At 43.2% G+C, this 16,010-nt stretch overlaps 2 protein-coding genes across 2 annotated transcripts in view; both read right to left on the reverse strand.

The window, feature by feature from the left end:
* ttn.1 (titin, tandem duplicate 1) overlaps nucleotides 1-16,010 on the reverse strand; it is a 227,197-nt gene that overhangs the window by 156,499 nt on the left and 54,688 nt on the right. The window contains exons 36-38 of the mRNA XM_074658001.1: nucleotides 6,810-6,860; nucleotides 2,441-6,226; nucleotides 1,650-1,928 (exon numbers count right to left, since the gene is read on the reverse strand). Coding sequence (XP_074514102.1) covers nucleotides 1,650-1,928; nucleotides 2,441-6,226; nucleotides 6,810-6,860 — 4,116 coding nt within the window. The remainder of the gene's footprint in view (nucleotides 1-1,649; nucleotides 1,929-2,440; nucleotides 6,227-6,809; nucleotides 6,861-16,010) is intronic.
* On the reverse strand, nucleotides 82-1,489 carry LOC141782007 (neuroglian-like). The gene is made up of 3 exons (XM_074658012.1): nucleotides 892-1,489; nucleotides 442-738; nucleotides 82-365 (listed from the first exon to the last, which is right to left on the reverse strand). The coding sequence occupies exons 1-3, from the start codon at nucleotides 1,487-1,489 to the stop codon at nucleotides 82-84; spliced, it is 1,179 nt and encodes a 392-aa protein (XP_074514113.1).

Genomic DNA, 16,010 nt, shown 5'->3' on the forward strand with positions numbered 1-16,010 from the left:
GGCGGCTCTGAAATAACATCAGTGATAATGATATAAACAACAGCCGAGGGGTGCAGTCATTAGAAGGAAAGGTTTTAATCACTAACCTCTCTGTTTAGCCAATGACTTAGAGGTCACTGAGCCGACCTCGTTAGATACCACACATTCGTATTCGCCAGCGTCGGCGCTCTCAAAGGAGTGGATCTCCAGAGAGCTCAGCGAGCCCTGCGACACTATTCTGTACTTCTTATCTGCTGACAGATGTTTCTTATTCTTTTTCCAGGTTACCTCGAATGGTGCGGAACCCACAATCTCACACTCCAACACCGCTACGGATCCTCGGACCGCCTCTAAGGACGCTAACTCCTTTCTGAAAGATGGCGGCTCTGAAGGGGAACAGACGGTCCAGTTAAGACGGGTTCTGATTCAACATGTGGTTCTGTAATGAACTAGTCTACACACCTTTCACTGTTACTTTAGTGGTGCAGCTTTCACACCCAGACTCATTGAGAACCTCACAGGTGAAGTTGCCGCTGTCACTCAACGTGACGTCCTTTATCTCAAGAGTCGTGACACCGTCCTTCAGACTGATGTCGTATCTGCCACCAGCAGACAACTCGCTGTTGTTAAAGAACCAGGTGGTGTGGAGTTCAGGGGATCCTTTGACGGAGCACTGCAGCCGGGCGGTGCTGCCCTGCTTCCAGACTGTGGAGACCTCCAGCCTCTTCACAAAGACCGGCGGCTCTGGAGAGGTGTGTGGTTAAAAAGAGCCGGTATGAAGGCATGCCAAAAAAACAACCCAGCATTGAAAGAGAAAGAGATTTAAGACACCACAGAATACAGTTTATGTTCTTTTTCAGTACAGCTTCAAAATGCTGCAGCAGCCGTGAAAATGTACCAGACAGCTCTTACCTTGAACCTTCACCGAGGTGGAGCACGTTGCGCTCCCGGCTTCATTTGTCACCGTACACACATAGTTTCCACAATCTTTCAGTGTGGTCTTTAGGATATCAAGAGTCACCATCTTATCCTCGAAGGACAGTTTACAGTCCGGAGACTGGTGGACTTTTCTACTGTCTCTGGTCCAGGTGACAGTGACTCCGGTGTCCTCGTCCACCTGACACTGCAGCTGCAGAGGAGCTCCGACCACGGCGGCGGCCGGACCCAGAGGCTTTACAAAGCTGGGCTTATCAATAACACGCAGCTCCGTGCTGCACTCAGTCGTCCCAACATCATTAGACACCTTGCACACAAACTGGCCGCCGTCAGCCGGCTCAAGCTTGGTTATCTCAAGAGTGTGCTTATTCCTTTCACAAGAGGTTTGGTAGTGTGTGGATGCTTTGGGTAAGGCCTGGTTGTCTTTGAGCCAGACAACGCTCAGAGGAGCAGAGCCTGATATTACACACTGTAACTCTGCCCTCTTCCCAACATACACAATCTGAGGGTCAGGTTTACTTAGAAAGGCCGGAGGGCAATGCTCTGAAGAATTAGGAACAGAACAGAAACACATTAGTGGTAACATGATTTAGCTGAACCAAAGCAACACCAGCAGGAAACCAAATAAAACGCAAAGTCTCGACCAGCAAAAGATGAAACCTTTGTAGGAAAAACAGTTCTGGACAGCTTCAAACCCAACCAGCAGAGAAGAAGGAAACATGCGTGGCTCTTACCTGTCACATTGAGAGAGGCGGAGCATTCGTCACTGCCGTGCTGATTGGACGCCTTGCAGGTGTATTCACCGCTATCAGTCTTGTTTGGGCTCAGAAGCTCCAGAGAGGACGTGCTGAAGCGACTGATAATCCTGTACTTATCGCCCTCTTTGATCTGGTTTCCATCTTTGAACCACTTGAAGCTCACATTGGGAGCGTCCTCAGTTTCACATTCAAACTTGGCAGCGTTACCAATGTTGATCTCCACGGGGACGATCCTGTGCCTGAACACAGGTTTCACTGTGAGACAAAGAAAGACACAAAGACAACGGTAAAGACACAGAAGTAGTTGAAATGGAAGCAAAGAGGAATGTTTGTGCTGTAGGTGGTGATGGAGTGAACCACACAGAGTTATCCTGGTGTGACTGTGGAGGAGAAAATGGTGTTAGGTTTGGGTTGATGAAAGGGATTCTGCAATAAGAACGAGAGAGGAAGCATGCAAAGAGGAATGAGGACTGATGGATATTCAGAGGTATGAAGTCAAAGGAGTGGAAGTGGGGTGACCAGCATGTGGAGGAGTGGATGAGTTTGAAGGAAACGTGAAGATGTCACTGCTGAAAACCTCAAACATACACATTTTGTTTGGAAAATGCCCAGAGAAGCCTTAAGAGACCTTCAATTGAGTCTTTTAAAGGATTTTGTGGGCATTCAACTCATAATCCCAAGTTCAGGGAGAGTTGGTTGAGGTTTGCAGACAACAGAAGTAGAAGTTCACCAATGAGTGAAGTTAGTTGATGATGATATCATCAAACCTCTTGAGACCACAGTGAGTCTTGAAGACGTCGTCGTCCTGCCGGCTTCATTCTCGGCCTCACAGACATATTCTCCTTGATGCCTCTCCTTCACAACTTTGTCAATAACTAGTGTGTATGTGTCGTGGTCTTTAGAACACTTGAACTCTTTGCCAGATTTCACCAATTGGCCGTTGAAAAACCAGTTTACCTTAGTGACGTACTTTATGGTGGCAGTAAAAATGGCCTTGCTGTTTTCCTCAGTGCAAACATCTTCCAGAGAATCCGTAACAACCGGATAATCTACCAGACAGACAGAGTCAGAGGACTCACTGATCATGATCGCCTCTGAGAGATACTCCTCTCTGGTTTCTCTGTGGACTAAAATGTCCACACGTTGCTCAGCAGGACCCTGAACCTCAGGCACTGTGGCGGCATCCCTCTCTGACCAGACTGTCTTCCGGCTCACCTGCCTGGACTCGTGGATCTCGGATCGACTCTGAACGGTTGGACCCTGACCCTCAGGCACTGTGGCGGCATCCCTCTCCGACCGGCTCACCTGCCTGGACTCGTGGATCTCAGACCGACTCTGAACGGTTGCACTTTGGAAGGAAGCCCTGGCTTCAGTTCTGACGGCTGCAGACTGAGACACAGCAGGAGGAAACCCAACTGCACTCTCTGCCACCGCCATGGTGTCCACCACAGATGACAACACCTCTTTGGAGGGTGCCGAGCGGACCAGTGCTCTCTGAGGCTGGTCCATCTGCATGGTGCCTGGTTGCTCTGATGCAAGACTCTGCTGCTCCTGGAACACCATGGCATGCAGAGCTACCTGGAGTTCAGACCTGAGGTCAGCTGTCTGAGGGTATTCACCTTCAAAAGCCAGAGTGATCTCCATGGGAGCATCTGGTGTTGTGATCAGGTATGTGGATGTGGCCCGTTTGGGCTCTCTCTGAACCTTCACCTCCTGTACCTCCACTGTCTCTAACCGTCCGACCACGTCGGCCAGTAACACCGGCTGGTCGCTGGCCACCGCAGACTGAAGAGCGTCTCTGAGCTGACGTCGTATATTCAGACTCGATGGTTTGGGAATCTGAATGATGAAGGTGAGTTCTTTAGGGAGGGTCAGCGTGTCCTGAGACTCGTGAACAAACAGGACTCCTTTAGGCTGCGTCATGACGCTGACAGTCGAGCCCTCCGATTTATGGATCTCACTCGACTGCTCTCCCATAATGATCTGCTTCTCTTCAAGCAACACCGACTGTCGGACCGACTGGCCTTCCTGGATCTGAACTGCAAAGTCCTGCTCAGCGGCTTGTAAGATAGTACAGCTTTCAGTGGCAACTGCCTTCTCTTCAATATAAACTGACTTTTTGGGTATCTTAGGCTCAACTTTTGTCTCAGGCTTGAATTTCTCATCAGTTGTAAGGCTGCTGGTGTGACCCTCCTCCAGGCTTTGAGTGTCTGTAACGTTCAAAGAATGCATGATATTCCAGTAGTCCTCTTTCTGGACTAGAGCTCGCTGCTGTTTGACATCGGTACTGAAAGGCATCTCCTTCTGCAGATGCATTGGATGGGAGGAGACTGTGAGGATGCCGGGAGGCCTGGGCTCAGTTCGAAGCTCAGACTGAACCCCGGTCACTGACACATCGAGATCTTTGTGATAATCTGCTGTGATCTCCCTTCTCTCTTCTGAGCTAGCTGCATGCCTTCTAGCCTTTTCCTGTTTCTGCGTTGCGATCTGCTGGTCAGGTTTAGTGACGGTAAGTATTCCTTCCTTTGGTAAAACTGATAAAGAATGAATTGACTGGAGGTATTTTGTTGGCGGCGACTCTTTCTTCGGCTGAACGGACGTGGCATCCGTCTTTGCTGAAAACTCTGAGGTTGCCTCACAAACTGCAGTTCTTTGGTCTTCTTGGGTCACTGAATGCAGCAGAGTGGGACTCTTCCTCGCCGCTGCCTGCTCCGGGGAGGGCTTCTCGCTGCTGAACCTCCCCTCAGACTGAAGAACATCCTGGTCACTGATCACCTGCAGGTTCAGGAGTCTTTCTCCCTCTTGCTGAGGCTGCAGACACACAGAAGATGCTAAACTTGGCAGCTGTCCGGCCTGTTCACCTTGGAGTTGGTATTTCTCTTCAGCAGTTATAGCTGACTTGTAGACCGTGTCTTTGCGTGGGGTGATACTCTCCTGCTCTGGTCGGTGTATTTCAAACGTCTGCTCTTTGGATAAAGCCACTCTAGTTTGGCTCACTGGTGCTACCACCGGCTCAGGTTGCTCTTTCTCAATCAGGGGTTTGGTGGTGGCATCTAAAGGTGGCAGCGGCTCACAGTGTCTCTCTGAGATTGGCAGAGTCCCTGTAGACTGAGCCGAGTATAAGATCTTAACCCCCTCGTTGACTCTAAAACTCCTCTCTTCCTCTGGCCGGTGGGTGACCGCCCAGGTTTCATCGAGGACCGGCAGAGTGGACTCTACTTGGTGACTGCTAACAAGCTGCCGGGGCTCCTTCAGAGTCTTCACCTGCTCCGGCGCCCGGTCCGTCAAGACCTCGGCTCTCACTGTGGTGAGAGGGACGACCTCTTCAGATGTGGCCGACATGAGTTTGGACGGCTGCTCTTTGGCCAACTGCAGTTCTACGATCTCAGGGCTGAGGATCCGTTCAGAGTGCTGCTCGGTGATCTTTTGTCTCTCCTGGACTGAAGACAAGAATGTGGCCATGTGAAGCTGTTTCACAGGAACCGCTGAGACCTGAGCTGGATGAGTGGGAGCCACAGAAACCCTTTCCTGTATCTCATGAGACTGCAGCACTGCAGCCTGCTGGGTGAGCTGCTCTCGATGAAGGGTGGCAGCAGAGATATCGAGCTCTCGAAGGGTTCCCACCTCTTCGCTGGGGATGATCTGACGGTCTTCAGTGCTAATGGTATAAATCATCTGATCCGACAGAGTTCTCTCCTGGTATAATCTGGATTCTGTGGTCTGTTCGGTCATGGATATTTTCAAACCTTTCGTCTTCTTAACTAACGTGTGCTCTTCCTCAACTTTCTCGCTGAACACCAGCAGTTCAGCGGTACAAGAGGCTTCCCCATACTGGTTGGAGGCCTTACAGGTGTACACGCCACTGTGCTCTTGTTTGACACTCTTAATGTTAATAAAGCCCGATCCATCTGGGTTGTTCACGATGATACAGAACCCGCTCGGCTGAATGTGTAAGCTGCCTTTGAGCCACTGAACCTCAGGGAGAGGATCTCCGGTCACAACGTACCTGAAGAAAGCCTGACCTCCCTCAGAGAGCTGCAGACACTCGATAGTCTGAGTGAACTCTGGGGGTTTACCACTTGGTACAAATACCTTCCTCTCAACCGTTTCCTCCTTTTCTGGCTCCTTCACCTGAACATGCAAATAAGAAGTGCAAGTTGACTGGCCGAATCTATTGCTGACAGTACACGAGTACTCTCCTTCAAACTCCCTCTGAACCTTGTGAATGATCAGGCTGTACTCGTCTCGCTGGTGGACGAACGTGTACACGGACGAACTGGTTACAGTCTGCCCGTTGTGGAACCACTGAACCGTGGGTTTAGGGAAACCGGACACTCTGACGCTAAGCGTAGCGGTTTCTCCAACAGTCACAGCTACTGGAGAAAGTTTACTAAGGAAAACTGGTTTCTCTTTTTTCCTCTCCAGACTGCTGGAGTAGCGTTTGGACTCTGGCTTCAGTTCAAGTGTTCTGGTTTTATCTGGTAACTTTAGGCCAGTGTAGTACGAGTCCTCCTGGGTTTCTTCTTCCACTGTGACGGTTGAGCTAGAGAAGGCTGAGTGGAATAATCACAGTTTAAAGTGAGATACACGCTCCAACCACAACACAATCAGCTGCACTGAAAACACAACGACTGCATGCACGTACAGCAGATCCAACATCAAGTTCACATCACCGAAAACAAGTACACGTTATTCTCACGTTAACTTGGACAGCCCTAATAATAATATAAATATGAAATGAGACCGTCACGGCTGATCAACCGGCTGATCGGTCCTTCTCTAAGTATTTCTCCAGTATTATATTGTTGAGAGTAACAAGTGAGAACTTGAACTGTTTAATTATGGATGTTTATGTTGATAGTATGAACTGGTTGGTACCAATGGATTTCTTAAATTGTCTAGTTTCATATGATACCAGTATCTTCACTCAGAGCCGCTACAACCTAAAGATCTCGCTGAAGTTGCGTTTGTGCGTTATCATCACGTTAACTTTGACAGCCCTGGTTTTGTCTAATATACATTTAATTATTTTGGTTGTGAATCCAAAAACATCCAGTAAAGCATTCTGAAATGAAACCAGCGCAACGTGAAGACAAGACAATAAAAACAGGTTAAAACCAGTGAGACTATATTTACCTTTGACATCCTCCCGGACCTGAACCATAGGTTCCTGCTCCACTGCAGTTACTGTAAAGACACAAACGGTCACGAATTAAAAACACTCTCCAAACCGGACAAAGACTCTCATATGGTGCAAGACTGTTAGAATCAGTGACAGCTCGTGCATCCATATCGTTTGTCTGGTTTTTATCTGGCATGCTTCCTTTTGCTCTGTGGTGTGCAGCACCTGGTGGCTGGTTGGAGGTGCTCAGTGATAGTGATAGTGATAGTGTCCCTTTCTCTTTATCAGTCAGTAAAGCAGGACACAAAGGTCAGAGACCTCTCCTAAACACAGTGGTTAAACCTGGTGGTCACTGTGTGAAGAAGTGTGGGAAGCAGGTGTGAATGGGCCAAACAGAGTCCAGCGAGCAAAAGGACCAAAAGCATGCAGATGCCAACCTTTCATCACTGTGCTGCTCTCAGCATCCCCGGCTGAGCTCACATGTTTGCAAGTGTAAGAGCGCCCTTGTCCGGGTCCCACCGTGTTAACATTGACAGAGCACAGGGGCCCGTCATGTTTCACAGAGTAACACACAGAATCCTCAACATTCAACCGCTCGTAAAGCCAAATGACGAGAGGAGTGGGAACCCCCTTCGTAACGCAACACAAGGAGCCGTCTCTGCTTCGGAGCAGCAGCTCGGGGGGCAGTTTGACCAGGAAGTCGGGGCAGCTGGAGAGGCGTTGACCTCGCTGGTCGTGAGGCGTGACATCAGGGAAATACAGGTGGCTGATGAGGGAAGATGGCGACGGCGACGGTCCCGGTTTCTCCACCGCCTCCAGCTTGTCTTGGTCGGGGGGATCTCTAGCGGTCTCCCTGTCTGTCTGAGACACTCTACGCACAGAATCGGTAGGGATTGGGGTTTCTGCTTTGAGATTTGCTTCTTTAGCTGGGTGAGAATAAAGTTAGGGAGAGTAATTAGGGGTCAGAGTGTAAAAGGCTCTAAACACTACGGGGTTAGTAGGATGGATGGATGAGGTTAGCGAGGCAAAGCTGGAAACAGCAGGAGGAGGATCATCGGGACTACAGACAGGCGCAGTTTCAACTCTAATAACAACACTAACACTTCAGTAACGTGGACAACGCAGAGCGGTCCAGTGAGCTGGGATGATCTAGAGACCTGAAGCCGGTCCTGAAGGTGCACCTTTAATTATGTTCTAATAAAGCTGTGTGTATTTGCCATTAATTGTTGTTTACTTGTTTATATCCATAATTCAGTTATCCCTGATTCCCTCACAAGAACAACTTTGAGGAATCCTGACCTGCTCTGTCCAGTATCACGTTTATTACACGGTCACACTGACCGAAGCCATTGAATCGTATCGTATCGCTCTAGATGAGCCAAATATCGTCATTGAATCGTATCGTATCGCTCTAGATGAGTCAAATATCATCATTGAATCGTATCGTATCGCTCTAGATGAGTCAAATATCATCATTGAATCATATCGTATCGCTCTAGATGAGTCAAATATCATCATTGAATCGTATCGTATCGCTCTAGATGAGTCAAACATCATCATTGAATCATATCGTATCGCTCTAGATGAGTCAGATATCGTCATTGAATCGTATCGTATCGCTCTAGATGAGTCAAACATCATCATTGAATCATATCGTATCGCTCTAGATGAGTCAGATATCGTCATTGAATCGTATCGTATCGCTCTAGACGAGTCAAACATCGTCATTGAATCGTACCGCTCTAGATGAGTTAGATATCGTCATTGAATCGTATCGTATCGCTCTAGATGAGTTAAATATCGTCATTGAATCGTATCGCTCTAGATGAGTAAAATATCGTCATTGAATCATATCGCTCTAGATGAGTCAGATATCGTCATTGAATCGTATCGTATCGCTCTAGATGAGTCAGATATCGTCATTGAATCGTATCGTATCGCTCTAGATGAGTCAAATATCGTCATTGAATCGTATCGCTCTAGATGAGTTAAATATCGTCATTGAATCGTATCGCTCTAGATGAGTCAGATATCGTCATTGAATCGTATCGTATCGCTCTAGATGAGTCAGATATCGTCATTGAATCGTATCGTATCGCTCTAGATGAGTCAAATATCGTCATTGAATCGTATCGCTCTAGATGAGTTAAATATCGTCATTGAATCGTATCGCTCTAGATGAGTCAGATATCGTCATTGAATCGTATCGTATCGCTCTAGATGAGTCAGATATCGTCATTGAATCGTATCGTATCGCTCTAGATGAGTCAAATATCGTCATTGAATCGTATCGCTCTAGATGAGTCAAATATCGTCATTGAATCGTATCGCTCTAGATGAGTCAAATATCGTCATTGAATCGTATCGTATCGCTCTAGATGAGTCAAATATCGTCATTGAATCGTATCGCTCTAGATGAGTCAGATATCATCATTGAATCGTATCATATCGCTCTAGATGAGTCAAATATCGTCATTGAATTGTATCGTATCGCTCTAGATGAGTCAGATATCATCATTGAATCGTATCGTATTGCTCTAGATGAGTCAAATATCATCATTGAATCATATCGTATCGCTCTAGATGAGTCAGATATCGTCATTGAATCGTATCGTATCGCTCTAGATGAGTCAAACATCATCATTGAATCATATCGTATCGCTCTAGATGAGTCAGATATCGTCATTGAATCGTATCGTATCGCTCTAGATGAGTCAAACATCATTGAATCATATCGTATCGCTCTAGACGAGTCAAACATCGTCATTGAATCGTACCGCTCTAGATGAGTTAGATATCGTCATTGAATCGTATCGTATCGCTCTAGATGAGTCAAACATCATCATTGAATCATATCGTATCGCTCTAGATGAGTCAGATATCGTCATTGAATCGTATCGTATCGCTCTAGATGAGTCAAACATCATTGAATCATATCGTATCGCTCTAGACGAGTCAAACATCGTCATTGAATCGTACCGCTCTAGATGAGTTAAATATCGTCATTGAATCGTATCGCTCTAGATGAGTAAAATATCGTCATTGAATCATATCGCTCTAGATGAGTCAGATATCATCATTGAATCGTATCGCTCTAGATGAGTAAAATATCGTCATTGAATCGTATCGTTCTAGATGAGTTAAATATCGTCATTGAATCGTATCGTATCGCTCTAGATGAGTCAGATATCGTCATTGAATCGTATCGTATCGCTCTAGATGAGTCAGATATCGTCATTGAATCGTATCGTATCGCTCTAGATGAGTCAAATATCGTCATTGAATCGTATCGCTCTAGATGAGTTAAATATCGTCATTGAATCGTATCGCTCTAGATGAGTCAAATATCGTCATTGAATCGTATCGCTCTAGATGAGTCAGATATCATCATGGAATCGTATCGTATCGCTCTAGATGAGTCAGATATCATCATTGAATCATATCATATCGCTCTAGATGAGTCAAATATCGTCATTGAATCGTATCGTATCGCTCTAGATGAATCAAATATCATCATTGAATCGTATCGTATCGCTCTAGATGAATCAAATATCGTCATTGAATTGTATCGTATCGCTCTAGATGAGTTAAATATCATCATTGAATCGTATCGTATCGCTCTAGATGAGTCAAATATCGTCATTGAATTGTATCGTATCGCTCTAGATGAGTCAGATATCATCATTGAATCGTATCATATCGCTCTAGATGAGTCAAATATCGTCATTGAATTGTATCGTATCGCTCTAGATGAGTCAGATATCATCATTGAATCGTATCGTATCGCTCTAGATGAGTCAGATATCATCATTGAATCGTATCATATCGCTCTAGATGAATCAAATATCGTCATTGAATCGTATTGTATCGCTCTAGATGAGTTAAATATCGTCATTGAATCGTATCGTATCGCTCTAGATGAGTCAGATATCGTCATTGAATCGTATCGTATCGCTCTAGATGAGTCAGATATCGTCATTGAATCGTATCGTATCGCTCTAGATGAGTTAAATATCGTCATTGAATCGTATCGCTCTAGATGAGTAAAATATCGTCATTGAATCATATCGCTCTAGATGAGTTAAATATCGTCATTGAATCGTATCGTATCGCTCTAGATGAGTCAGATATCGTCATTGAATCGTATCGTATCGCTCTAGATGAGTCAGATATCGTCATTGAATCGTATCGTATCGCTCTAGATGAGTCAAATATCGTCATTGAATCGTATCGCTCTAGATGAGTTAAATATCGTCATTGAATCGTATCGCTCTAGATGAGTCAGATATCGTCATTGAATCGTATCGTATCGCTCTAGATGAGTCAGATATCGTCATTGAATCGTATCGTATCGCTCTAGATGAGTCAAATATCGTCATTGAATCGTATCGCTCTAGATGAGTTAAATATCGTCATTGAATCGTATCGCTCTAGATGAGTCAGATATCGTCATTGAATCGTATCGTATCGCTCTAGATGAGTCAGATATCGTCATTGAATCGTATCGTATCGCTCTAGATGAGTCAAATATCGTCATTGAATCGTATCGCTCTAGATGAGTCAAATATCGTCATTGAATCGTATCGCTCTAGATGAGTCAAATATCGTCATTGAATCGTATCGCTCTAGATGAGTCAAATATCGTCATTGAATCGTATCGTATCGCTCTAGATGAGTCAAATATCGTCATTGAATCGTATCGCTCTAGATGAGTCAGATATCATCATTGAATCGTATCATATCGCTCTAGATGAGTCAAATATCGTCATTGAATTGTATCGTATCGCTCTAGATGAGTCAGATATCATCATTGAATCGTATCGTATTGCTCTAGATGAGTCAAATATCATCATTGAATCATATCGTATCGCTCTAGATGAGTCAGATATCGTCATTGAATCGTATCGTATCGCTCTAGATGAGTCAAACATCATCATTGAATCATATCGTATCGCTCTAGATGAGTCAGATATCGTCATTGAATCGTATCGTATCGCTCTAGATGAGTCAAACATCATTGAATCATATCGTATCGCTCTAGACGAGTCAAACATCGTCATTGAATCGTACCGCTCTAGATGAGTTAGATATCGTCATTGAATCGTATCGTATCGCTCTAGATGAGTTAAATATCGTCATTGAATCGTATCGCTCTAGATGAGTAAAATATCGTCATTGAATCATATCGCTCTAGATGAGTTAAATATCGTCATTGAATCGTATCGTATCGCTCTAGATGAGTCAGATATCGTCATTGAATCGTATCGTATTGCTCTAGATGAGTCAGATATCGTCATTGAATCGTATCGTATCGCTCTAGATGAGTCAAATATCGTCATTGAATCGTATCGCTCTAGATGAGTTAAATATCGTCATTGAATCGTATCGCTCTAGATGAGTCAAATATCGTCATTGAATCGTATCGCTCTAGATGAGTCAGATATCATCATGGAATCGTATCGTATCGCTCTAGATGAGTCAGATATCATCATTGAATCGTATCATATCGCTCTAGATGAGTCAAATATCGTCATTGAATTGTATCGTATCGCTCTAGATGAGTCAGATATCATCATTGAATCGTATCGTATCGCTCTAGATGAGTCAGATATCATCATTGAATCGTATCATATCGCTCTAGATGAATCAAATATCGTCATTGAATCGTATTGTATCGCTCTAGATGAGTTAAATATCGTCATTGAATCGTATCGTATCGCTCTAGATGAGTCAGATATCGTCATTGAATCGTATCGTATCGCTCTAGATGAGTCAGATATCGTCATTGAATCGTATCGTATCGCTCTAGATGAGTCAAATATCGTCATTGAATCGTATCGCTCTAGATGAGTCAGATATCATGATTGAATCGTATCATATCGCTCTAGATGAGTCAAATATCGTCATTGAATCGTATCGCTCTAGATGAGTTAAATATCGTCATTGAATCGTATCGCTCTAGATGAGTCAAATATCGTCATTGAATCGTATCGCTCTAGATGAGTCAGATATCATCATTGAATCGTATCATATCGCTCTAGATGAGTCAGATATCATCATTGAATTGTATCGTATCGCTCTAGATGAGTCAAATATCGTCATTGAATTGTATCGTATCGCTCTAGATGAGTTAAATATCGTCATTGTATCGTATCGCTCTAGATGAATCAAATATCGTCATTGAATTGTATCGTATCGCTCTAGATGAGTTAAATATCGTCATTGTATCGTATCGCTCTAGATGAGTCAAATATCGTCATTGAATCGTATCGCTCTAGATGAGTTAAATATCGTCATTGAATCGTATCGTTCTAGATGAGTCAAATATCGTCATTGAATCGTATCGCTCTAGATGAGTCAGATATCATCATTGAATCGTATCATATCGCTCTAGATGAGTCAAATATCGTCATTGAATCGTATCGTATCGCTCTAGATGAGTTAAATATCGTCATTGTATCGTATCGCTCTAGATGAGTCAGATATCATCATTGAATCGTATCATATCGCTCTAGATGAGTCAAATATCGTCATTGAATCGTATCGTATCGCTCTAGATGAGTCAAATATCGTCATTGAATCGTATCGTATCGCTCTAGACGAGTCAAACATCGTCATTGAATCGTATTGCTCTAGATGAGTTAGATATCGTCATTGAATCGTATCGTATCGCTCTAGATGAGTCAAACATCATCATTGAATCATATCGTATCGCTCTAGACGAGTCAAACATCGTCATTGAATCGTACCGCTCTAGATGAGTTAGATATCGTCATTGAATCGTATCGTATCGCTCTAGATGAGTTAAATATCGTCATTGAATCGTATCGCTCTAGATGAGTAAAATATCGTCATTGAATCATATCGCTCTAGATGAGTTAAATATCGTCATTGAATCGTATCGTATCGCTCTAGATGAGTCAGATATCGTCATTGAATCGTATCGTATCGCTCTAGATGAGTCAGATATCGTCATTGAATCGTATCGTATCGCTCTAGATGAGTCAAATATCGTCATTGAATCGTATCGCTCTAGATGAGTTAAATATCGTCATTGAATCGTATCGCTCTAGATGAGTCAAATATCGTCATTGAATCGTATCGCTCTAGATGAGTCAAATATCGTCATTGAATCGTATCGCTCTAGATGAGTCAGATATCATCATGGAATCGTATCGTATCGCTCTAGATGAATCAAATATCATCATTGAATCGTATCGTATCGCTCTAGATGAATCAAATATCGTCATTGAATTGTATCGTATCGCTCTAGATGAGTTAAATATCATCATTGAATCGTATCGTATCACTCTAGATGAGTCAAATATCGTCACTGAATTGTATCGTATCGCTCTAGATGAGTCAGATATCATCATTGAATCGTATCATATCGCTCTAGATGAGTCAAATATCGTCATTGAATTGTATCGTATCGCTCTAGATGAGTCAGATATCATCATTGAATCGTATCGCTCTAGATGAATCAAATATCGTCATTGAATCGTATCGCTCTAGATGAATCAAATATCGTCATTGAATCGTATCGTATCGCTCTAGATGAGTCAAATATCGTCATTGAATTGTATCGTATCGCTCTAGATGAGTCAGATATCATCATTGAATCGTATCGCTCTAGATGAATCAAATATCGTCATTGAATCGTATCGTATCGCTCTAGATGAGTCAAATATCGTCATTGAATTGTATCGTATCGCTCTAGATGAGTCAGATATCATCATTGAATCGTATCGTATCGCTCTAGATGAGTCAGATATCATCATTGAATCGTATCATATCGCTCTAGATGAATCAAATATCGTCATTGAATCGTATTGTATCGCTCTAGATGAGTTAAATATCGTCATTGAATCGTATCGTATCGCTCTAGATGAGTCAGATATCGTCATTGAATCGTATCGTATCGCTCTAGATGAGTCAGATATCGTCATTGAATCGTATCGTATCGCTCTAGATGAGTCAAATATCGTCATTGAATCGTATCGCTCTAGATGAGTTAAATATCGTCATTGAATCGTATCGCTCTAGATGAGTCAAATATTGTCATTGAATCGTATCATATCGCTCTAGATGAGTCAAATATCGTCATTGAATCGTATCGCTCTAGATGAGTTAAATATCGTCATTGAATCGTATCGCTCTAGATGAGTCAGATATCATCATTGAATCGTATCATATCGCTCTAGATGAGTCAAATATCGTCATTGAATCGTATCGCTCTAGATGAGTTAAATATCGTCATTGAATCGTATCGCTCTAGATGAGTCAGATATCATCATTGAATCGTATCATATCGCTCTAGATGAGTCAAATATCGTCATTGAATCGTATCGCTCTAGATGAGTCAAATATCGTCATTGAATCGTATCGCTCTAGATGAATCAGATATCATCATTGAATCGTATCATATCGCTCTAGATGAGTCAGATATCATCATTGAATCGTATCGTATCGCTCTAGATGAGTCAAATATCGTCATTGAATTGTATCGTATCGCTCTAGATGAGTTAAATATCGTCATTGTATCGTATCGCTCTAGATGAATCAAATATCGTCATTGAATTGTATCGTATCGCTCTAGATGAGTTAAATATCGTCATTGTATCGTATCGCTCTAGATGAGTCAAATATCGTCATTGAATCGTATCGCTCTAGATGAGTTAAATATCGTCATTGAATCGTATCGTTCTAGATGAGTCAAATATCGTCATTGAATTGTATCGTATCGCTCTAGATGAGTCAGATATCATCATTGAATCGTATCATATCGCTCTAGATGAGTCAAATATCGTCATTGAATTGTATCGTATCGCTCTAGATGAGTCAAATATCATCATTGAATCGTATCGTATCGCTCTAGATGAGTCAGATATCATCATTGAATCGTATCGTATCGCTCTAGATGAGTTAAATATCGTCATTGAATCGTATCGTATCGCTCTAGATGAATCAAATATCATCATTGAATCGTATCGTATCGCTCTAGATGAGTTAAATATCGTCATTGAATTGTATCGTATCGCTCTAGATGAATCAAATATCATCATTGAATCGTATCGTATCGCTCTAGATGAATCAAATATCATCATTGAATCGTATCGTATCGCTCTAGATGAATCAAATATCATCATTGAATCGTATCGTATCGCTCTAGATGAATCAAATATCATCATTGAATCGTATCGTATCGCTCTAGA

The sequence above is a fragment of the Sebastes fasciatus genome, chromosome 14, assembly GCF_043250625.1.
Source record: "Sebastes fasciatus isolate fSebFas1 chromosome 14, fSebFas1.pri, whole genome shotgun sequence".
Lineage (NCBI taxonomy): Eukaryota > Metazoa > Chordata > Actinopteri > Perciformes > Sebastidae > Sebastes > Sebastes fasciatus.

What these genes read in the sequence shown, in the direction of transcription:
- LOC141782007 (XM_074658012.1), bottom strand. Translation starts at nt 1,489, where the DNA reads ATGTGTTTCTGTTCTGTTCCTAATTCTTCAGAGCATTGCCCTCCGGCC. An exon ending in CACCTCGGTGAAGGTTCAAG is followed by an intron (nt 739 to 891) that starts GTAAGAGCTGTC and finishes GCTCTTTTTAAC; the next exon opens with CACACACCTCTCCAGAGCCG. An exon ending in CACTAAAGTAACAGTGAAAG is followed by an intron (nt 366 to 441) that starts GTGTGTAGACTA and finishes GTTCCCCTTCAG; the next exon opens with AGCCGCCATCTTTCAGAAAG.